Source organism: Boleophthalmus pectinirostris, unplaced genomic scaffold, assembly GCF_026225935.1.
Source record: "Boleophthalmus pectinirostris isolate CB_2022bp ecotype Guang Dong unplaced genomic scaffold, ASM2622593v1 HiC_scaffold_3, whole genome shotgun sequence".
Classification (NCBI taxonomy): domain Eukaryota; kingdom Metazoa; phylum Chordata; class Actinopteri; order Gobiiformes; family Gobiidae; genus Boleophthalmus; species Boleophthalmus pectinirostris.
In genome coordinates, this window is record NW_026571299.1 from 26,414,270 (window position 1) to 26,438,913 (window position 24,644).

A 24,644-nucleotide genomic window follows, 5' to 3' on the forward strand; every position below is an offset into this window, starting at 1 on the left:
GATGTTTATGTCGAGACATTGTGTATAACATTGTGATTTAAAAAACACACAAAGCTGTTACGATTTCCATAGTCGTCATTATTCTCAACGTGGAGCTTCTCCCTCCAACAACACACTGTTAAGAATCTACACACAACTCTACACTATTAGTCATGTATGTTTACTGATACTGAAACTTCACACTCTTACTCATACATACACACTCTCACACACACACACACACACACACACACTTTACACCTTGTCTGTTGTGGCGGTGTATGCATTTGTATTGTATTGTCCTATCCTGTCTAATGTCTGTTTGCATGTTGATGTTGCAAAAGAAATAAAAAATAATTAATTTAAAAACACACACACACAAAGTATGCTGAATACTGATTTAATGTATAATTGATAAAACATTGAAAACACATTTTGGGTTCTTTTTAAAGACAATATTAAGGATTTTGCGTGATGACGTGGCAGTCATACAAGGCACAGCCATACTAGAGGTCAAGGTTGGTCAAGGTTCAGTTACTACTACTACTACTACTTTAAAAAGCAGTATAAGTATTTGGGCCTACAGCTCGACCACAGACTGAACTGGTCTAAGAGTACAAACCTGCTCTATAGAAAAATAGAGCAGGATGTACCTTGTCCCAATTCATATGTCCTAAAACTCAGTTTTGGCTGTTCTTACACAAATAAAATGCCTTATTCTATGACATTACAATACAAAACAAAAAAAACAAAAACGTAAAACTGTAAGAAATTGTCAGCTTGTTAGATCAGCCATCATTAGAAAGATATAATGCTAAAGTCATCCTCCTGATTCCTGATTCCTCCCACTTCATAACACGCTGATGTGCAGCCAGCAGTCCAAGCAGAGGTAAAATGTGGTCTGGGCGCAGTTTGGGAGTGTTCAGGTGCCAAGCCCCTCCCTTCACCTGTAAAAACATACAAGTGTGAGCTTTCTCCACTCAGAGCCATTAGTACAGCAAATACTAGTTTAAAATAGTTTACAATTCACACTTTGTTTAGTAATGGCCCCACCTTTTGCAAAATATTAAAAAGATTAGTAATATTAGCTTGGTTTAATATGTAAAAGAAAATTTGGGTTTACAGTGTGGGTTGTGGAATAGATCCCTCTGTGCCCAACCTCCAGTATTCAGATATTTAGAACTACTTAATTCATTCGACATCATCCTACACCAACCAAGAACTGAAAAAGTTACAAGAGGTTAGCGGCTCATAAATATTTTGTAGTGGGATGCGTGAGAACTTTGTGGATCACCGAGCCATTACATCTGCTCCTGATAACAGCCAGGGGAAATAGAATGGGGGTCAAAATCAGAACCGTAGCTATCCCAGGCACTGGAAATTATCGGGGGAGATTCCATGCTGGTGAAAGTGAAGACCAGGGCGGGCAGGATTCTGTGCCGCCGAAAGTTAAAACCGCACAACGCGTCCTTATTTTATCACACACAAATACTACACATTGGTCGAGATAGATAGTTTAACCTCCAGTATGGTGGCATAAACAACAGGTCACGTGCTTTTGTGACATAGATGCAGATACCTTAATAGTAGGAGACTTAGGCTACGTTCAAATCCGATTTTTTGGCTTCTATGTGACCTGTATCTGATCTTTTAATGACAGTCTGAATGACACAGATCCCATTTTTTCAAAAGCCACCCAGGACACTTGGATATGTGGTCCTGAAACCGATACATATCCGATCTTTTGACATGCGACTTCAGTGTGAAAGGCCAAAATGCATTCATCCGACCTACACGTTATCAACAAGCCACAAATGTCACTATTCTGCGGTGAAGTAGGCCAAAATTGTTAATGAACTCCGTGTCACTGAAGTGAAGCACATCACCACTCACCATTCTTGGCTAAGTCTGCGCATCCACACGTTCCTTTTCAATAGGACGTCGCTGCTGCTGTCCCACAAAATGCCATGGCCAAAATCCTCGCCCTTCTCCTTCTCAATCTCCTCCTTAAAACAAGTAAGTAAGTTGTGGTTGACGTCATCGTGTCTCCAGTGCACATGCGGGACACTTTCGGGCCGTTTAACGTTCACACAGGGGATAACATACAAGTCGCATTTAATTGGAAATGTGAACGACCTCACAAAAACATCGGATTTCACAAAAAAATAGGAATTGAGCGTTAAGCCCTGCAGTCTGAACGTAGCCTTACTTACCTTCTTGCTTGTTGTACTTACTGTGACGTGTATCAGCTGTTGTTACTTCCTGTAGGTGTGGTCAGCTGTTGTTTCTTCCTATGGGCGTGGTCAGCCTGATAGACCTGGCAGATCACTCAGACTGACCCCGCCTCCCGTCGCCCAGTGTTCTCTAGAGGAGGGTGTCCCATGTGCGTGAAAGAAGGAACGCCACATCCTCACGGTTAATGTTGTCCGTGCCCAGTTTTCTGATTCTTTACAAAGTTAATGTACAAAAGAAGACAAAATTTAATTGGATTAATTGGATTAGCTCTGAAGACTCATTAAGATGTAATAAAACACATGCAGCAGTCAGGGTGGTGCAGCGAGATAAATCAAAACATTTGTCTCATTATATCTGGACCTGTTTTGAACCATCATCTAAGAGTTTTTCTAACTCTTCTAATCTCACGTCAAAACTCCAGAGAGTGCCGTTTTATAAACTAGAAATTTATGAGCGAAAAAGTCTTTTAAAGTTTTAAAAATCAAGCGCAGCTCATTTATCTCCCTCGCTGCTTTCTCATACTCTGAGAATGCAGCTTCATTTCCAACTCCTGCTTTTCTCCACCTCTTTCTTGAGGTATTCGGTCTGTCTCTATTAAAATGTTAGCTTTGTCCATCCGTTTTTGATTCTTTACAAAAAAAGAGGTTAATGCACAAAAGCTGACTAAATTAACTTGGTGTAACTAACAGGCCAGTGTCCTGTCAATTTGAGCTACCTAGTGCTATTGAGCACGCACACAACCCCAAAGAGCTGTTACAGTTTAAATGCTGTCGATTTGAGCTCCCGAGGCAGAAGTGGAGTAACAAGTCACATTTTAAAAGTGTATTGGTTTTGTTGTATGTTTTGACCAGTTAAGCAACAACATGTGCGTGTTAGATTTGTGGCAGAATACCCATGTTAGATGATTGAATAGTTCAGATTTAATATTTGATTTTATAGTTGTCATTTTATTACATCGTATTTTATTTTGTTACCATGGGTAGAAAATACTGTAACTTTGTTTAGAAAGGCGATGTATAAATCAAATACCACTATACTACCTACTATCTAATACTACTGATATTAAATTCACTACTATACTATTTAATATAAAGGTTATAGTGTTTCCAGTAATGTCTTTCTCTATAGTGGGAGTCTTATTTGATAGAAGATACATATGATAATATATATATATATAAATTCGTGATGTATATACATGTTTGTTACCTATAAGTAACACTGAGCACCTTCACCCGTCACTAAGACATTTAAAAACACAGCACACAGCACTTCAAACATATTTGCACACATTACAAAACACATAATTGGTTTTAAAAATGTATTCATTGTCTTTGGATTAGCGCTGAAAACACATTAAGAGTGTCGAGTGGTAGAGAGATAAATCAAAACATTTGTCTCTCTCTACCATGCCGTCTCCATCTCTTTCTCATGGTCTTCAGGAGTTGAGGGGGAGAGAGAGGAGGAGATATCAATTCTCTCTCCATCTCTCTCTCTCTTCCTCCCTCAGCCCCCGTCAATTCTCACTCTCTATCTCTCTCTTCACTCTTTCTCTTTCTTCCTCCCACTTTCTCTCTCTTCCTCCTTCAACCCCCGTCTATCCTCCCTCTCTAGCCCGCTCCTTCTTCTTTCTCTCTCTCTCTCATCTTTGGGGGGAGAGTGGGACAGAGGATACAGGGTTGATCTCTCTCTATCCCTCTGATGGACCTCAATATTCGGCAGACCTCTGACCTCTTCACGTGACTTCACAATATAGGTCAGACCTGAGGTGGTGATGACCTGATGTTGGAATTTGCCATTTGACTGTCAGATTACAGATTTGTTGACCTGGTTAATATCTCTGTATTTCCTGGGCTTATCCACATGAAAGAAAAACTGGGATAAAGTTCAGCATCTTTTCTGTCAGCACAAATAAACAATAGGCTCAGAAAATGGTGCCATTATTCTATTCTAAAGGCGTGATTGTTGTCAGATGAAAGCATAACAAAATTTGTGGATTTCTTGAAGATATTATAATTTCATCTGGAAGGCATTTGACTAGAATCCAAAACTATGATCCACAAATGTTGAAACTATTACTATTTGTTAAGCACTGGCTCCACAAACTTGAATATATGAATTGTATTTATTTATTAATTTCTAAATGTATTATTATTATTATTATTATTATTTTTTTTTTTTTACTTTTTTGCTTTTTACTTTATTATTATTATTATTTTATTATTTTTTTTTTTTTACTTTTTTTGCTTTTTACTTATTATTATTATATTATTATTATTATTATTATTATTATTATTATTATTAGCATTATTATTATTAGCATTAAATTTATTTATTTAAAAAAAAAATTTGCAGGTCAGCTGTACAGAAATTAAACTTGAATATATGAATTTTATTTATTATTATTATTTGTATTATTTTATTTATTTTTACTTTTTAGCTTTTTACTTTATTATTATTATTATTTATTTATTTATTTTTGCAGGTCAGCTATACAGAAATGAAACTTTAATATATGAATTATTATTATTATTATTATTTTTATTATTATTATTTTTCTTTATTTTTTTTTGCAGGTCAGCTATACAGAAATGCAAAATAAGAGCATGCATCTTAATAATAAATAATTAGGCTGAGAAAAATTTAAGCGACATTTATTAAACACAGAACCATCACAAAGTTGTACTGGACACAAATAATCCAGAATGTGAAGAGAAGGTTATTTTAAAATAGGATTTTTATTATTACTTTTTACATTTTTGTATAATTTTAATCTGTATTCTTTTGTTTCTAATGTGTTCTTGCAGGAAGATGAAGGCGGGTGCAGGACTCCTCTCTGCAGTAGCGCTGTTCCTCCTGGTGGGGGCAGTGTTGAGCCAGAATCCGCCACGAAAGAAACCCACCAAGCGCCCGCCCCCCTCCAGGAAACCATCCGTGGCCCGCCCACCACGCCCACCTCGACCCCCTCGCCCCACCCTCCCCGAACCCGTTGAGCCCACGGACCTGCCCCCTGTCATCTTGGGCACCGCGGACATGTACGCGGACTGTCCCAAAGTCTGTACCTGCTCCAGGACTTACCCCAATACCCTGTTCTGTGAAAACCATAACCTCCGGGTGGTCCCTGTGATCCCGGGAAGGACGCATTACCTGTACCTGCAAAACAACTTCATCTCCGAGCTCACCGCGGAGCCCTTCGCCAACGCTTCAGAGGTGCGCTGGATCAACCTGGCCAACAATCGCATCCACCGCATAGACAAACAGGTAAGAGCAATAGGAGAGTTTCAGCTGACGTCACTGTTATTAAAAGCCCGTGTTGCATGCTGGGAAATATTTTGGTCGGAGGCAAGAAACACGGTAGCGGTCAAACACAGTGCGTAACCTTGCGTATTTATCCCTGATAATGGCAAATTCCTGCTGCATTATCGGATGCACAAATAGAAGCACGGAAGAAGGAAAATGTCTTTTTCATATTCCGAATGGCTTTCAAACATTCGCAGAGCAAACGTAGAAGATCCTAGCAAACTGTGGACTCCAACAAGTTCAACAACGCATCGAGACTCTTGAAGGCTTTCATCTTTTCTGCTGTGAATGGCCCAGGAGTTTCCACCAAGTCATTGTGGATATTGCCGAAGTGAATATTTAGCCAGGTAGTTGGCGATTCTGACCAGAAATTTGGTTTGGTCCACTTTTGTAGGGGCTGAAAAGGGTGACTTGGCGTCCATCGATGCTTATGACCAATTTCTGGTCAAATCGTCTTGGGTCCTCTGTCGTTAGAGTGGATAAATAACCAGGATCAATACCCTTTACGTGCTTTCTCACTCCGTCCGTCATGTTGGATTAGAGTTTCTTGCCGTCGACCAAATAATTCCCAGCATGCAATGCACGCTTTTGTCAACAGTGAAACTCGTCTATTTAATTTAAATTACTTAAAGGGCCCATCTCATATAAAATCAACTTTTCAAAGCTTTCTACCTTATAAAAGTGATGTGTGGGCCTTGTATATGTCGCAGAAGTAGATTATAGATTGATTCTAAATTTTTTAACAAACTGCAGCGTATTTCTGCCACCCTCCCACATAACAACGAACTAAAGCTGCTACAACAATGACACGGCAGCTACACCTATGATGAGAAAACGCTTCGCACCTGCCCTCCTCCCCCACTCCACCGCCTCCGCCCCGCATCGTCTGACAATTCCCACATGAACACCTAAACAAAAGCGACAGCATAAGCTCATTGTTCAACACTGCAGTGTACACTATATAATAAGTTTATCTACTAGTGTTTATTAATACTTTACCAGTCAGTAATTTTCATCTGATGCCGATGCAGTGCTTGCGCCTCGTGCACGTCAAAGTCCTCGTCCGATTCCGGGTCCAACACATGCGGCTGAATGCGCTGTATCTCCATGATGAATAAAAATTGATTCCTACCACTATCAGTGCGCACGCCTGTCTCCCCCTCCCTCCCTGAGATGGGCGGAGGAAGGGCGGCTCACTCGTCGCCTACATCACGTTTGGAGGGTGGAGCCTGTGCTTTCTCAGGACGGGCGGGTGGATGAGCAGTAGTCGGCCTTTCATAGTTCCTGGTCTGTGACTGCCTCCAAGAAATCAGTAAGATTTCAGAACTATTGCATAATGGATGTTCCAAATCCCAAATTGTGCTTGTTTATGTGCAGAAGATACAATGTGAAAAGAGTTATTTACATGAGATGGGCCCTTTAAGAAAAGTTTACAGTGGATACTTTTTACTTCTACTTCATTAGTGTACATTTGAGAGCAGATTTCTGTACTTTCTACTCCACTGCATTTTAGCCCTGGACTAAAAAAGTACTTTTCTTTAAGGTTTGAGACCTGCTGAAATAGCTGAGATTTGTTTTTAGCACATTTAGTTTGAGTTAATGTCCCAACTTTGAGCAAACCAAATGCACAAAAAACACAAAAACAGGTAGATGAATTAAGAAATCAAGTGAATCACTTAAAATGTACAAAATTCTTTATGTGTTATATGTGTTGCTTTAATTGTTCAAAAATCTCAGCAAAATGCTTTTTACTCTTAAAGTACTTTTACTAATCATTTTACGTAAAGCAGAACTAAGTAACTCTGGCAATAGCGCTCCCCCAACAGGACACTTGTGAAAATGCACTCTCTCGTAAATACTCTCCCCACCTGAGTGCTCACATTTGTTAGCGTTACACAAAGCTCATGAACACTCTACACAACAATATGTCTAAGGTGGGTAATGTTATTTTACTCTTTAAATAAATAATGTCATTTTAAATTCCCCTCAAAATTCCAACACAAATGCGTTACTGTTAAACGTTCGGGCTGATTTTACATCTGGGCTAAAGTTCGTTGCTCCTCTTACAGACGGACTGACAATACTGACAAGAAAGAACACGTCACACTGTTAAAACATAAATCATTACTACAACGTGCAAATGAAACATCAGTCTGTCAGTTACAGAAGTGATGCCAACGTGACACTTTGAGCGCACGCAAATGCCTGATCCCGTTTAATGCTGGCGTGACGTTAGCCATAGTCACATATCACGTCACTGTCCAAATTACAGTTACATTTTCTTGCGTCCTCGGACAAAGGTTTCCACTGTCTCTTAGCTGGTTGTGGCATGGCTGATAGGTCACAAATAAACACTAGATATTTATTCTGGCAGTGAACTGTGAAGAGCACCAGTAAGGGGTGTGTCGTAGCTTGGTTACCAGTGTGTATGTTGAAGTGCCATAAAACAATCTGGCTCTCGCGAGAACGAGAACAGAGCCTCTCTTCCGTATAAACAGTATATAAATTGTAAGAAGTAGTAAACATAAACTTCAATATAAACTCAAACATCTCAAAGGAATGATAAAAATATGAAACAAAACTGTACATTAATGTTACTCTAAGATGTTGTGATGTTTCCTCATCACAAACAGACCTGGAGTTGTTTTGTTTCATTCACACACACGTTTAACACACAAACCCTGCACATTTAGTTCTTTTCTTAAATGGAAAACACTCCGCCTGAAACTTGTGATGTCATGTGGTCATACAGAAAGTGCTCCACTGTGTTTTTAAACTCCTTCACTAGAATCATTTGGATCATTTCAGCCCTGGAAATGCCGATATCTAGTGAACTAAAGGTAAACGGTAGCAATTGAAACGTTCTGCTTCATGACATCACAAGAGCATTTTCACTTTTGGAGATGTAGACAGACTAATACTGCCCTATAAAGACAGAACATCATGTTTGGTCACCCTAACATCATGTTTGGTCAAAAATGAGTTCATGTTATTTGTTTGTATTTCAGAGCTCCTTTATCATGTGAATAAATATTGTGAAAAATATTGAGCTCAGTTCCTGTATCTGCCCTTGTATCATGAACTAAAAATAAGGAGTCGTGCAAAGACAAAAGGCAGTAACAGTGAATGTTTTGTTTGTGATTTAGTTCATAAATATATTTTGTTTTAAAATCCAACCTCTCGCCTCCTTCTTTTTGTTGCGGCCTTGGTACAGAGTCTTAACACATTAAATAAACACACCTTTTTTATTCAATTATACTTCAATTATTTTTAAAGAGAAAGGATTTTGTGTATTTATTCATACTGTCCATACTTTACAGCAAAGTCACTTGTCTGTCAAACTGTTTAACTGTAAGTGTCGCCGCACGATCCCGATCAGCAATAAATAGAAAATCCAAAGCTCTTCTGTATCATTTCAAACAAACTCCATGACGACTGGGCTTTGGTGAGGTGTTTTTCTTATAATGGATGGAAGTCTGGAGAAAATCAAGCAAATAATAATCATGTCAGTTACTGCCTTTTGCCTTTGCACCAGTCCTTATTTTTGAGTACAGTAGTACAGGAACTGACAAATAAGGATCAAAGGTCAATTTTGAGTTAATTATTTTTAGCATACAAATATTTCTTCATATATTTCTTTTCAAGTATAATAGGTAGGGCTCTCAAAATTTGACAACTAGTTGTTATAAACTAGTTGTCAAATTTTGAGAGCCCTACCTATTATACTTTTGTCTGAACAAAACAGAAACTTTGAAGTCATTTTTTCCAGTTTCACACTGTGGAGAGTTAAGCTCTTTTGCCTTTGCAGATAAAGACTTACTTAAATGTGTGAATGAAACAAAACACAACTCCAGGTCTGTTTTTGAGGAGGTAACAACATTAAAACATTTGACTTAAAGCTCACAAAAGTGAAGTTTGCGTAATATAGGACCTTAAATCTCTGACAGGTGTTTGAGCACCTGCCGTCGCTCCTGTACCTGTACGCTCAGAGGAACCAGCTGAAGGAGGTCCCTGCTGGTATGCCCGCGAGTCTGGAGCAGCTGAGACTCGCCAAGAACCGTATCTCCAGCATCCCCTCAGGAGCCTTCAGCAAGATGGGCAACCTCACCATGCTCGACCTGTACCACAACCAGGTACTACACATCATACAGGAAACTTAAACACTAATCAAATCAAAGTTATTGTTTTTTGCTATTAAACTGTGTGAATTGTGTTTTGATAATGTTGTGTACTGTTCCTAGTGGTTTCGTGTCAATTTTTGTGCAACCTACGTATATTAGCAGCTTTGTGGTCAAAATGTATAAAAATGAGTGTGTCCTACTCCACTGGATACTGCAATTTCAGATATTACACCTGTGTAACACCACAGTTTCTGATACAACACCAGGCTGCAGAGGAGTTTGAAGTGTGGATACCTGTTAGACCAATCACAGTGTCAGTCATATGTACAGACTAGAGTATACAAGAAAACATGATGACGCCATTGTCCGGGGCAGCAGCCATTTTGGTAGGCAAAACATCATCAACAGTTATCGGCGTACAACATCAACAATCGTCATACATCAGTACAACATCAACATCGTCAAAAGTTATTGCCGAGTTTTAACTTTTCATAGTAACATTTTTGATACTCAACATTCAGTGACTTAGAGTAAGATGATGAAGTTATGTCAGAGCAATTAAATGCAAAACCTACTTCAAAATAAGACGAGTTATCTCATGACAGACGCAACGCAAATGTCAACACAAACGAGGGGCCCCACTGACTTTTTGCCTACCAGCCACTGCACGTGCGGGAAAGCCGGATTTAAACAAAAACGTTTTCTCGTATGGATCGGGATGAATTTTTCTGTCCGAGCCCTGCCCACATCAGACAGAGGAGTGATCAAATCCGACCTGAACCTGATAGACATTAAGATATCTGTGTCCAAACCCGACCGAACCTGACACAGTTAAAATCACACTATTTCCATTGGCTTGCTAATGACACACGTGGGATATAGTTTGTGTGTCCTTTAATGAACACAGAGACACAAAATACAAACTCAGGATATAGTGAAAATAATGAGAAGACTTTATTCCTCACCTCTCATAAAGTGGTAAATTTAAAGTACAGCATCTCACCCACAGCTAGTAAAGGGTGAGAGTAGTTCACATGTGTCTGTTTACATCCACACAGCGCAGGGATCAAGATGAAGCTGTGGATTAATGATAGTGACTCCACTTCTGGTGTATTTTATCAATCTTTTATGCTTTAAAAATCATGGATCTGAAGTTTTGCACCACATTTTACATATAATAATAACACAGTTTTCATTGCCTCTTCCCATCCATTACTGTGCACTAGAGTAAACCACGTGTAAACATCAAACATCTTAATGAAACTGAATATATGAACAAGCAGTTGGTAGGACACTCAGTTCAAATGCTAAGTTTAGCTGGATAATTATAATGACTATCTTACCTTCATGTGTCCTTTCCACTACGACAACAGGTATGCTATCCAGATAATAGCTTCTCTCCTGATAAAAAAAAAAAAAGTTGGCCATGTAGCACAGCAGATGCTCGATGCAGGGGGCACTTGTTGTCAAGACGGACGCTTTAAAGGTTGTATGGAGGATTTTTTTTTGTTTCAAATTGTCAATGATAGCATTATAGTGATGCAGTAGCCTTGTAATTATGATGACCAAAAAAAAGAGAATAAAAATTCATCAACTCTGGACGTGGTGGGGCCAGCTAAACATTTGCCAATAGATAACAACACTGCCTCGTTATCTGTGAGCTGACAGGCTGTCAATCAATCTCCCTACGTTTCTAGCGTGCCTGACTTGCCTGCGCGCCGCCGGTACGTGGTTTACGTACGCCTGTCACGCAGTCCAAAGACGCAAGCCGCACAGACGCTGTTTACTCCACCAACGCAACAGTTCTTAGCGGCTTTTTTTGACCTATATCTTCCTCGCAGTTAGCACAAAGTTTGTTGCAATGGCAGACAAGAATCCAGGAGCAGTTAGCCGCAAAAGAAAGTCCGTTTTTGAGGTCGCTGAAAGAAGAAGACAAGGGGAAAAGCAGCGAAGCCAAACTAAGGTGATTCTTGAAGATTCATTCCAGCGATGGCGCGACTGAAGCAGACGCAGGGTCTAAAGACTGACGCATTGGTCGCCAAATTACTCCTGGACAGGTCACTTCTGCTTATTATGAAAACATACTTTATTTCCAAGAGCTAGACAAACGTTTTTCAGGACACGAAAGCGATATCCTATGTCTGAAAACGTAATTTTCAAGGCAAAGAAAGAGTCCGCTTGCTGCTGCGTGTTGTAGCTAGTTCATTCGCACTGAATCTCCGCGCAACCTTCTCTGCACCCCTTTCCTGCTCCTGTCCCCGCTGCCCGTTCCGCTCTTCCCCCTGCTCCTCACTTCTCCGGGCACGGAATCTCCGCGCACCGCTCCCCTCTCCTCTCTCCTCTCCCTGCTCCCTGCTCCGCTCTTCTCCCTGCTCCTCACTTCTCGTCCGCGCACGAAATGTCCGCGCACCCGCTCCCCCGCTCCTCACTTCTCCGCCTTGCCTAACCAACACTGTAGTTAGTTGTTTACAAGTCATGTGCAGCGCACCGGCTGTAAACAAACCTGTTTCTGGCGTAAGGAGGAGGCGGGAGGAGGCGTTTCTACGTAGGGAGCTGTAGGGGGGGGGGGGGGGGATGGTTTCACGCATGCGCAACATTTGAAAAAGGACAAACAGTCGCTGGATTTCTCGTTCCTTGGAAAATCCTCTATACAACCTTTAATTATAAAGCGCTGCGGGAAACACTGCTTAAGAGTCTCAAAGTGCGTGGTTTTGTACTTGTACTTTTTCTGTGACAAGAAACAGCTGATGCGCTGATGTGTCTGAGTTCGACCTGAGCCCAAACATAAGTTCTAAAGTCATTCTCGTCTTTAGTTCTCCAGACTCCGCCTCCCCATCCATCACTCTACCCTTTAGTCCTGCAGACCCCGCCCCTCCTCCTCCCCCTCACTCTCCCCCTTTAGTCCTCCAGACCCCACCCCTCCTCCCTCCTCACTCACTCCTTTAGTCTTCCAGACCCCACCCCTCCTCCTCCCTGTCATGCTCCCCTTTAGTCCTGCAGACCCCGCCCCTCCTCCTCCCCCTCACTCTCCCCCTTTAGTCCTCCAGACCCCATCCTCTCCCTCCTCACTCACTCCTTTAGTCTTCCAGACCCCGGTCCTCCTCCTCCCCCTCACACTCCCCTTTAGTCCCAGAGGACCCCGCCCCTCCTCCCTCCTCACTCTCCTCTTTGGTCCTCCAGACCCCACCCCTCCGCACCCACCCCTTTAGTCCTCCAGACCCCGACCCCCCCCCCCCCCCCACTCTCCCCTTTAGTCCTCCAGGTTCTGCCCAGTTTCCAGCTCTGTTTGTAATGTAGTTGTGGGAGGAGTTTAGGTGTGAGTGTCCAAAACAGTTGTGAAGAACTCCATTCACCTTTTACTAGAACCATTTAGATAATTATAGCACTGAAATTGCCAGTTTGTAATAAACAAAAGGTAAATGGCAGATGTGAAAAAAAAACAAAAACAACTCAACTTTTTTTTTTCTGCTTTTGATTAGATAAAAGCTTACAAGAATCCATTTTGTTTAACAATAACTTTTACGGACACACCTGCCAGTCTAAATTTGGACTACTGGAACACTGCATTATTTCCACTCAACACACACGTATGCACACACACACGCACAGATGCACACATGCACACACGCACACACACATGCACACACACACGCACACACGCACACATGCACACATGCACACACGCACAGATGCACACATGCACACACGCACACATGCACACACACACATTGCTCATCAGGTGAAATGAGGTCAGGTGTTTGGTATTTGAAGTTAAGATTCACCAGATAAGAGTGAAGCATCGGAATCATCTGAATGCACACGGCTAGATATAAAAACAGCAATGACCAGTGTAACCGGTATTTTTATTTTAGTATTTTTAGAATCATATTTCTTATTAACCCTGGCAAATGCCCAATGAAAGTTCCCGGCGTATTATTTAAGTGTCATTAAAAGTAACAACGAATACTTTCCTGTCTGCGATTTTCCCTGGGGGTGTGATGCTACATGTAGGCACAGCTCTGTTACTAAAATTAGACTTTAATTAATTTAGCACAATCTGACTAGAAAGAGTTGACTTGGTTGGAACTAGAACAAGTGATCTGATCTACGCTACTAAACAAGTCAGACATCAAATGACAGTATTGGAGTTGTGTGTATTGTGAGAGCATAGTAGCTTCTGAACATTCTGCTATCGAAATATGGCTTCGGAAAGCGGTTTAAAGTGCTCAGAAACAATGACAGCAATAACAGCGTTAAAATAAAATGTTTTTCAGTAATGAGTAATCTAACTAATTACTTTTTCTATCGCTGTCGTTGCAGTTACCAACGTGCCGTTACTGTGCGTTACTAAAGCTACTCAATTGAAGCTGTCATCTGACTTGTCTCACACTAGGGCTCACACAGGCACAGCACAACCTTCACTATACAAGCCCTGAGTGTGTGTGTGGGTGTTGGCGTTACTCATACGAGGAAAACAGTGAATAAAGTCCACTCTAAAACATACGACAAATCCACCCTTACCCTCAATAAGGACTGTGACAGAGACAGAAGTTCTCCGGGTGTCCTCACTTCTCTGCACTGTTATTATCTCCATAAACTCACAGGGGGGCATGTATCACAACAGGACTCATATTGGTCTCACTACTGAATAGATATTTCTGCTGCTGGACTTATTTCTCCGCTAAAGCGTTTGCTCTGCTGTGTGACATGTAAACAAACAGCACTGTGTGATGACGTCCTCAGCTGTGGCCTGGTTCGGTTGTGCAGGTGTGAGTGCAGAACATAGAATCCTAGGTAATCACGGCATGGTTCAAAAGACCTAGTGTGAGTGCGCCCTTAAAAAAAAGAAAAAAAAAGTTACACAATAGTTACTTTCCCTAGTAACTTTTTCAACGTAACATGCCCAACATTGTTCATAAACTCTTGGTGAATAATTCAGATGTTCAGATTGTGTGAGGTAAGTGAGGAATCTGGTACAGCGCCTTTAAGTGGTCTATGATGTGTCAAAAACACTTTTCCCCACCCATTTCTCGGATTGATCAGCCCCTCTCATGTTCGGAGTAAGTGAAATTTAACCAGTGAAGCGTATGTTCTCAGAAGCCAGCAATTTTACTCTGACAGGCTCCACTCACGCTTACGCCACAAACCAGGAAGACATTTGGAAACATGCGATGACAACTTCTGGCGGCTCCGTTCGCAGTTAGCCAGGCTGGCGCCACCTAGTGCCTCCGCTCAAATTAATTTCTCTCCAGCAACTATGCAAGGAATGAGAATACACTAGAATCAAATTTTAGTTAATTATAATTCAGAAATTCTTTGGCAAAATACTTGGAAAGAGTTGAGGATCTGCTGGTCTCTGGAGCTACAGGTTGGAGACCCCAGTCATAGAGTATTCACCTTCGGGTATTCATTGTTCAGGTTGTATTATTTTATATGGGGCTGCAGTTAATAAGCTCAATACGGATGATAGAGCCATTTTAAAGCCTCCCAGAGAATCAGTGAGGTGTTGACTTGGTAAAATTTAACATTTTACACAAATGAACTGACTTTTTGTCATATTTAAGATGCAAAACGTCCCAAAATTCTCCACTGATATGAATGGGAATCCTTGTTTAACCGAAAGTGCCTCCATAAAAAAGGGCGGTTTAAGAGCATTTACAGATAATAATTCAAATTGTGATCTAAACTAAATGATATGAATATTTCTGGTCAAACTGTGCACTACCTGATGTTTCTCATAAGAGGAAAAAGATGAACTCTGTACTTATTGTATAATGATTAAGAAATGTGGACAGCAGCAGACGTTTAGAGCCTCCTTATTACTTAGTAGCTCAAGAATTTAGTATTGACATTTTCCAGCTGATGTCATCCACATTCCCTGGGGGTTTGATGCTAACTGTATAGGCACTAATCTGTCGCAAAACTGGCCTGGGATTATGTCCAGTTTGATGTGGTGTGTGCTGATGTATAACCAATTATCTCAACAGCCACTTACTCACCAGTTGCATGTTGTTCTACTGTGTTATTAGTATAATTGTCATAGCACCAATGTAAACACACCAGACATGAGCTCAGTGAATACTCAAAAGCTTTGGTGTAAATTTGCATGCTACATTCTCTTTTAAACACATATAACTTCACCCCATTAGAATGTACACAGTAAGTACTTCTCACACTCTCACAAGAAGTCATGTGTGTTTATGTTTTCTGAGTAAAGCAGGTTTTGTTCCCGGAGGCTATACTATTCTGAGTTGACATCCCAGAAGTCACAGAGAGAGGGTGGGGGGTTTGTGTTTTCTTAGGGCATGACCAAATCAAAAATGAAACTAAACAAACTTATTCCCCTATTACCTGATGTATTCCGAGCATCCTAGTTATTCACAGCGATGAGTTTATAAATTATAAACTCTTATATTATATTATATTATATTATATTGTATTATAAATGCTTTTCACAATTCTCAGAGACAAGAGAGGAGTCGATAATAATATATATGTATTTTTACATCTCATTCTATTACAAGAAGCTCCTCTGTGTTTTTAAAGTGCATTTTCATTGTTGTCTGTAGTCATTTAGTCAATTAATCGGTCAATAATGATTTAGTCCAGGGGTTATCAAACTTTTTGAGGCTGAGGACCAATTATCCGTATGAAAATATCCCAAAGAGCCCCTGTAGTCCTCTGCAATGGCACTGCAATAAAATTCAGAAGTTCAAACTCTGTTTATAATCTAATCCTAATTATAGGCCTTATTTTTTGTGTAGTTGTGGCATCAAAAACACATGTTTGAGATTGTATATCATACGAAACTGTATTATTTAAGTCATAATCAATTGTTATGACAATTTTTTGGGGGGACCCTCAACAAATGGCCCAGGGAACCCCAGAGGTCCCCGGACCTCACTCTAAGAAGCACTGTCCTAGTCAACCAAAATGTGTATTAGTCGACTCATCATTTTATTTTGGATATAAGGATTTATGGAACAACAGCAGTGCCAACAGGGCATGTGGCGAGTTGAAGTTTTGTGAGGTGAATTATGAGTTTAATTTATATTTTTATATAAAGACATTTTCATCATTTTCTGCATAGACAGAGTTACATTAACTCCAGTGGAGTTGTTCTCTGGTTAGTGCAGTTTTGGTCAGATGTATGGTCACATTATAGAGAGATTTGTTTGGAGAGAGTTTTTGACACTCTTTAGTCGAGCAGCAGTATCTGTAGTCGGCTCCACCTCTATTCACCACACTCACTTTAATAAGTCCAATAGTTCTAACAGCAAACACTATGGAAGGTGTAGATTTCAAAGTTCTATGGTCTGCATTCACACAATAATTGGGACCAAACTGGACCTAAACGTTTGTCTATATGTAGTCTTCATCAGGGCTAAACCATGACCAGTGTGATCAGGACAAAACCAGAATCAAACCAGGGCAAGTGCATGCGCATAGTATAAAACTACGGAGCTTAGCGAGAGACTCTTCCATTTCACATGTTTCCATTTCGCATGTGTTACACACTGTATTGGCTCTGGATTAAATAAATCGAGGGGTTTCTTGTCAAACTGTTGTGGCCCTCTTTATTTTTTAGCGTATTATTGTCCAGCATAGCGTTAGATTTACGAAATGGTTATTACGTGGTCGTTGGCATATAACTTCATTTCGATGCTAATCGCTTCGTCAATGAACAATGCAAAAACAATTCTACATGTGGCAGTGATTTCTATCAGGCTCTGGTGTTACTCACGTGTAGTTGAGTGGTTGTAAGTCTTCAAAACAGTCCTGGTATTTCATAGTTTGTGGTGATAGATGGCTAACGCTAAGACGAAATTGGGGCTAACACTGGGTCTATACAGGTCTATTCGCATTTCATCCAAATCGGTATCTTACATTCTACATGGATGTGTGTTTGGCACTTGTATTGTAGGCTATAGATGTTACGAGATCAATGTTCTGAGGTGGAAAAACAAAGAAACTTACATTTTCATCCTTCAGTGTCTGGATGACTCCCTCCTCTGTGTTACGCTCCCTCAAAAAAGCAGCAGTTGAGCATCTATTGCTACATGAACACACGGTAAACAATTAGGAGAATTTTACTGTCACTTTACTCCATAACATTTCCACTATAAGCAAGCAGCATTAGCTCGCTAGTATTTAAGCTAGCATTTTGTTTTGTTTTTTTATTTAGCTATAGCATGCACACTATGCCACGCTACTACACGATCCTGGATTTTATATAAGCCTACATTTACATAAGCATACATTTGAGCAGGGAACAATATACGTTGTCAAAAGTGGGGGGTGGGGGACATATAAATAATGATATATCTTACCTTTATTTGTGTCTGCTGAAGTCCGAGGTCCAGCTAGCCATGCAAGAAGCACTTGCCAAATCAACCGAACACCACGCCCTGTTTGTTTAATTGGCGGCATTTTCTTAATTCGTGGGAACGATTTAGCTAAAATGTGGGAACGATTTAATCAAAATGTGCGAACGATATATCTAAAACGTGCGAACGATTTAGCTAAAGTGTGGGAACGAATTATATATTGTGGGAAAGAAATAGTAATTTCAGGCCACGATTTAATATCTTTTTTCGCGTACGTGATCGGGATGTCATCGGGGGGGCTCCGTATAAAACAGAGCTGGAGGACAGATCAGAATTCTCAAGTGGAATTTGCTGTTCGACTGTCAGATTGGAGATTTGCTGACCTGGTTTGTGGCATTTTGCTGTAATTACTGAATTTATTCACATGAAACACAAACTGACAGAGTTAAATGACACACAGAGTTAAGTGTCTGTTGTTTCTGTTAGTATAAAAAAAAGTTAAATTCTTTTTACTACTTTTTTGAGAATAGTCTCCATTATTTGGTCCATTTTTCAACTTATATTGATATATAAGTTATATAGTTATATATTTTAGCACGCCATGACCTCAACTTCCAGTTACACTTGTCTGTCTGACAGGTGTCATAAACCCTGCATAGTTTGTGAGTGAGTTTTTGCTTTCTCTTACAGCTGAGTGACAGTGACCTGGGGAAGAACACGTTTAAAGACCTGCACGGCCTGATGCAGCTCAACCTGGCCCATAACATCCTGAAGAAGATGCCCTTAGGAGTGCCCAAAGGAGTCATCCAGCTGTTCCTGGACAAAAACCGCATCGATGGCATCCCAAAGCAAGTACACAGGGACTGCCACAGCACTAAAACACACACAGGACAGTCAGGTCTGTCAGTTTGTTTTTTTAAATCAGAAGTCAGCAGACTTGTTTATTTTATTAAATCAATTTTGATGAATATTGCAACTTTAAATGTACTAATCATAACATAATGATCTGTGGGTGTCAGAGATTTTAAATCTCACAAAATGTTTGAATATTTTAGAGATGTCTCCTGGGCTCTATTCAATCCCTCCTTACAGTTAGCTGTAAGATTCTGTGCTCACCCCACAAGACTACATCACCCAGGCTCCCACCATAAATATACAAAATATGATACAACACTGTACACAGCAACTTGATAAACCTGAAACCAAGTTTCAATGGTGGGATGCAGGGTGTTTGTGTGTGATAGCGCTCTAAAGGGGGAGCAAAGGGAGGGGAGACTCAAAGCATCAAAAACAAAAGTAAAACGTTATGTTAATATGTTTGTTAATACATTGTTTTTGGCGATTAGAGCATTTTCAAAACAATCAAAGGTAACATGGTAGTATGTTATTTCTAAGCAGTTAATACCTCATGGAGGTAAAATACCCCCATATAAAATATTCCTTTTGTCTTTTTTTCCAGAGATTATTTCAATGACTTCTCTCACCTGGCCTTCCTGAGGCTCAACTATAACCAGCTGAGTGACAAGGGCGTCCCAAAGACAGTCTTCAACATCTCGTCTCTGTTGGACCTTCAGCTCGCCCACAACCAGCTCTCCTCTGTGCCCATGTTCAACAGCCACCTGGAGCACCTGCATCTCAACCATAACACCATAGAGAGTCAGTACACAACCACAACAACCACTATAACACCATCGAGACTTACTACACAACCACTACAACCACTATAACACCATCGAGACTTACTACACAACCACTACAACCACTATAACACCATCGAGACTTACTACACAACCACTACAACCACTATAACACTAACTTTTTTTTTTTCCACATTGAGAGCTGACGTGTTTTCAAAGTGTTCCTTATTATTATTTTTATTTATTTATTTTGAGTAGTGTATATTTGTAAAGAGGAAACATTATAATATAGATTGAAAATTGTGCATTATACATAGGCCCTTTAATATATCACTAGCTGTAACCATTATCTACCTGTAGAGTTACCTGTTTGAAACAGATAAAAAGGATATTTATTTTGATATCATTTTGATCCAAATTAATGACAGAATCATGTTTGTCACCCCCTGGTGGAGACGGTGTGGTATTGCACACTAAATCCCAGTTTCCTGGTTACTGCCATGAAGTCACAAGACCTAATGCCTTCTTTGTAATGACATTATAATGTGACAGTGATGTAATCCACAGAGCGGTGAGAGTGACGTGGATTACAGTTTGTGTTTATTGTTATACAAGTCTGAGCTTCCGACAGCTATTCAAGAAGTGCTGACTTTTTTAACACATTTTCAATAAAACATTTGGCACCATTTCAAAGTTAAAATTAGAAACCCTCTACAGGAAAAGAAAATTAGGGCAATGCCTTTTCTTTGATTTGCCTTGATTAGTGATTGTAAAAGGCTCATGTTACGCTGTTTTCATCTCTATGTTATTAGGTTATTTCCTCTTCATTCCTGGAGTTGTGTTTTGTTACATTCACACATGTTTAACACACAAACCCTGCAGATTTAAGCTGAGTTCTTCTCTCAAACTGGAAACACTTTCACCCTGTGATGTCATATGGCAATACAGGAAGACCACTGTGTTTTTAAATTCCATATACTTTCACTAGAATCATTTGAATGATTCAAATGACCAATCCCCACTGAACAAAAGCCAATTCATGACATCACAATTTGGAGCTATGGAGATGTAGATATACTGATAATAAAGGATTATACAAACATGTATGAATGAAACAAAACACAACTCCAGGTCTGTTTTTGAGCAGGATATATTTTGTGTAATAAAAGAACTTTAAAGTACAGGGCTGGAGTAAGAAAAGAATACAGATGTACAAAACATTCAAAGTAAAATGTCTAAGATATTTGACTTTCTTAGCAGTAATGGTGGTAGTAGTAACAGTAGCACTACAGTAGCTGCAGTCTTTTAAGTATTAAGTTAATATTAACTATAAATAGGACTGTTTGTCTCTTGAAAAGTCCTCAGCTGAAGCAGAAACCCACAAATAAAACTTTAACTTCAGCAGTGGTGACAGTGGTGACACTAACCCCAAGGATCCCAGTTAAATTTCTATCTCTATCAATTTCTGAACACTGTTGCTTTGTCTTTGAGCAAGACATTTCACCCTAATGCATGTATGAATGTGTTGATCTGACAGAGTCATTGATGGAGTTGGACGATTGCGTGTGCAGGAATGAAAACAGAAAAGTGAAGTAAACGGTATAGGAACCATTTCAGTGGCAGAAGTTATGAAGAATTTTAAAAGTGGAATTTTTTGCAGTAGCACAGCATGTGTGGAGTTTACATGATAAAAAGAGTATTTTTGTATAAGATTATAATATTCAAGAAGACAGGCTACTATTTTGTGTTGAAAATGACATTTGCATCTAGAAACAGTGTTTTGTATCACTATTGTGTTATCAAACTCTGCATCACTGAGCCTTTTAGTGTTGAAAATTATTTTTTTGTACCATGATGACACTATTGATACTTTGCGGCTGATGTCGTCAACATTCCCTGGAGATGTGGTGCTAACTGTAGGCACTGCCCTGTCTGAAGCTCTGTTTCTCAAACTAGACTTTAATCTGAGCTTTGTTGTACACAATCTGACCTGAAAAAGCTGACTTAGTTGGAACTACAACAGGTGAGATCTTTTGTGCTTTTAAACAAATCTCTCACTAATAACATTCACATTCAACATTTTTTTAGTTAGTCACTCGAATCTTTTTGTTGAAACAGAACAGAACCATGAACGCTTGTATTGATTACAGGCTCCTACAAATTTGTTGTCTAATTGCATTTTGTAGTGAATTTTTTGACAGTTAATTGCTAATGTGTACATTGTGTCACCATGATAACTCCTAAACACCACCATAGAGATACATGTCGAACACCCCCAGAATGATATCACTGCAAAGTATCAATACCATGAGCAGCCCTTTTACATTGAGTATGAAGCGGTGTCCCGGGTCCATCAGGTCTATGGTTTGAGAAAGTCCTGGTTCTAACTCGTGTGTTTGTGACAGGCATCAACGGCACCCTGCTGTGCCCCTACAGCCTGGAGGTGGAACCTGAGGACCTCAGCCTCATGCCCCGCCTACGGTGAGAAAAACACACATCGTCCCCAAGACATCTGACTTTCCCTTTTTTACTTTATCAAAAACATACCTGAGTTAAAGCAAAATCACCTCTTCAGAGCTTTTAAACACATTTCCTCTTGTCATTTAAACTCTTCAAGTTGTATTTGGTCAACAGTCATGGTTTTCAGCACCGTCAGTACACGCCCACTGTGCCGTACTTAATTCGATCTTCTTTTTTAATTTTATCTTATTATCTTTATTATCTTAATTGGTGATACATGAAGGATTCAGCAGGGATGCATTGATGTTTTGGTCCAAATAAAAAAAAAAAAAATCTGTAACTCACCTGTGTGATCTGCAGCCATCCTTCGGAGAAACTAGTAACTTCACAAGTCTTTGTTGTGATGACGTTTGCCGTGACGTCAGCTCCCATTGGGCACTGCTTATTTCTAACGTGAAAGTCAAGACTGGTTTCTTTTATAACATAATTTTAGATCAATATTGCATTTTAAAATTAGCAAATTATAACATAATGATCGAAAGGTGTCGACTCCACAAGAGGGCTTCTTTAAGATTCATTTGTGTGTGTTATCTTGCATGTTCAGGTTATCTAATAAAACCCCTCAACTTCACCTGCTTGTCTCCATGGTGATGTTATTACCTTGAAATTTCCACAATATGGCATTGAACTTATACTAGCATTTTTAAATCTTATTATGAAGTTGATTTTTTTTTATCGTCTCTTAATGTTATGTTATCAGTTCACAAATCTTACTTGTAACTTGGCTGGGTGGAGCCCCCAGCTTGTCTCCATAATGTTCCACAATATAACATGGTGTTTACTTGTATTTCTCTGCATGTATTGTAGTTTTTGCGTAACAGCCAAACAACTACAGCCCCAGAGACGTGAAATGCGGCTAGAGTACAGAGCAGTACTACTTAGGTCTGATTTTAACCATAGTAGTAGTAGTTTCAGTATTTTCGCTGATTGCAGTATTTCTCTGTAGTAATATATTGTGCTTGAGAAAGTGTTAAGGTGACAGGTCGAATCCTAGTTTTGTAGCTCTCATGTGTTTATCTAAAGTTCTGTGGTGTTTCAGATACCTGCGTTTGGACGGGAACCACCTGAGTCCCCCCATCCCCATGGACGTCATCATGTGCTTCAGACACCTGCACTCCATCGTCATTTAGACTGGGACTAAACCGGGTCTGAACCAGGTCTAAACCAGGACTGAACCAGACTGAATCAGGACTGAAGCAGTCCAGGACTAAACCAGGACTAGGTCTGAAACAGGACTTAACCAGGACTTAAACACAATTCAAGCAGGACTGAATCACGACTAAACCAAGACTTAATCAGGACTTAACCAGGACTGAATCAGTCCAGGACTAAACAAGAACTAAACTAGGACTAATGAGTGATATAAACTTGAACTGCAAAAGACTCCTGTGCTTCACTGGCAGGACCTGAACCACAATTTTGAGAATCGCTGCTTCCAGCACCAGCTTGGAGAGGAAAGCGCACCGCATCGACTTTAAGTCTTTTTTTTTTTTTTCAGTAATGTTCTTAATATGTGTAAAATAGGTAAGAATAAAGGTGACATTGAGGACAGCTTGATGCAAAACAAGGAAAAGGAAAGAACTTAAAACTACCATGTAGTTAATGAGGTCCTGAATGCACCTATGATGTTCATGTACTCCATGTAAAAAACCTTTCGGTTAGTCTTCTTTTCTGTATAAAGCCACTTTGTACAAAAATAAATACACCTTTTGCTCTATGAATTGTTTTTATTTCACATTTTAATTTCAGCAAGGCACATGTTATAAATGACTCTACAATGAACACAAAACACACATGAACGTCTTACACTTGGCCTGTCCAAACCTCTCAAAGCACCACACTGTGTCATTCTTCATTCACTCCACACTGACGTAAAGACACTGGTGTAGCCACAGTTGCCCTGGGACAGACGGATGGACCTGCCCCTCTGACCACCACCAGTCATTCACAAATACACCACTTTCATACTGAGCAATGCGGGTGAAGTGTCTTGCGTAAGGACACAACCACAGAACTTGGTCCGAGGTGAAATCGATCCTGAGCCACTGTTATTATTATGTGAGCTCAACAGTGTCTGTGATAACTACAGACCACAAGATCTATAATCTGTAAAATCTGTTTATCAAACTTTATAAAGCATTTTGCTGGATCTCTCTTATGTGTTTATTCGGATTTAAAGATCCAATGCATCACTTTTCGGGTAAATGTAGAAAAAAAAAACACTGAATGAGAGGGTGGGTCCAAATCTTTGATTGACAGTGTATGTTTCTGTCATGTTGATACTGTATATGGCAAACGTTCTGTATAAATGCACTGTTACATTCACAATGGTTCATGTAGAACAGATTTTCTTGAACACACATTATAACAGGGTAGTAGACCGGGGGGACAAAGGAGGGGTCTGTTGTCCCGGGTCCCAGGGTTTTACTGGCCCAGAATTGGACCCACTTCTTATTCATTTATATTAGGGGGGTCAAATCTGAGGCTCTCAGGGCCCTCAAAATTCTGTCGACCTGCCTGCATCAAAG

The 24,644-nt window shown here is 40.0% G+C and overlaps 1 protein-coding gene across 1 annotated transcript in view; it reads left to right on the forward strand.

Annotated features, from left to right (window-relative positions):
• prelp (proline/arginine-rich end leucine-rich repeat protein) overlaps positions 1-23,822 on the forward strand; it is a 41,683-nt gene extending 17,861 nt beyond the window's left edge. The window contains exons 2-7 of the mRNA XM_055160618.1: positions 5,019-5,472; positions 9,459-9,644; positions 18,650-18,807; positions 19,419-19,615; positions 22,002-22,077; positions 23,156-23,822. Coding sequence (XP_055016593.1) covers positions 5,023-5,472; positions 9,459-9,644; positions 18,650-18,807; positions 19,419-19,615; positions 22,002-22,077; positions 23,156-23,246 — 1,158 coding nt within the window. The 5' untranslated portion in view covers positions 5,019-5,022 and the 3' untranslated portion in view covers positions 23,247-23,822. The remainder of the gene's footprint in view (positions 1-5,018; positions 5,473-9,458; positions 9,645-18,649; positions 18,808-19,418; positions 19,616-22,001; positions 22,078-23,155) is intronic.
• The last annotated feature ends 822 nt before the right edge of the window (positions 23,823-24,644 follow it).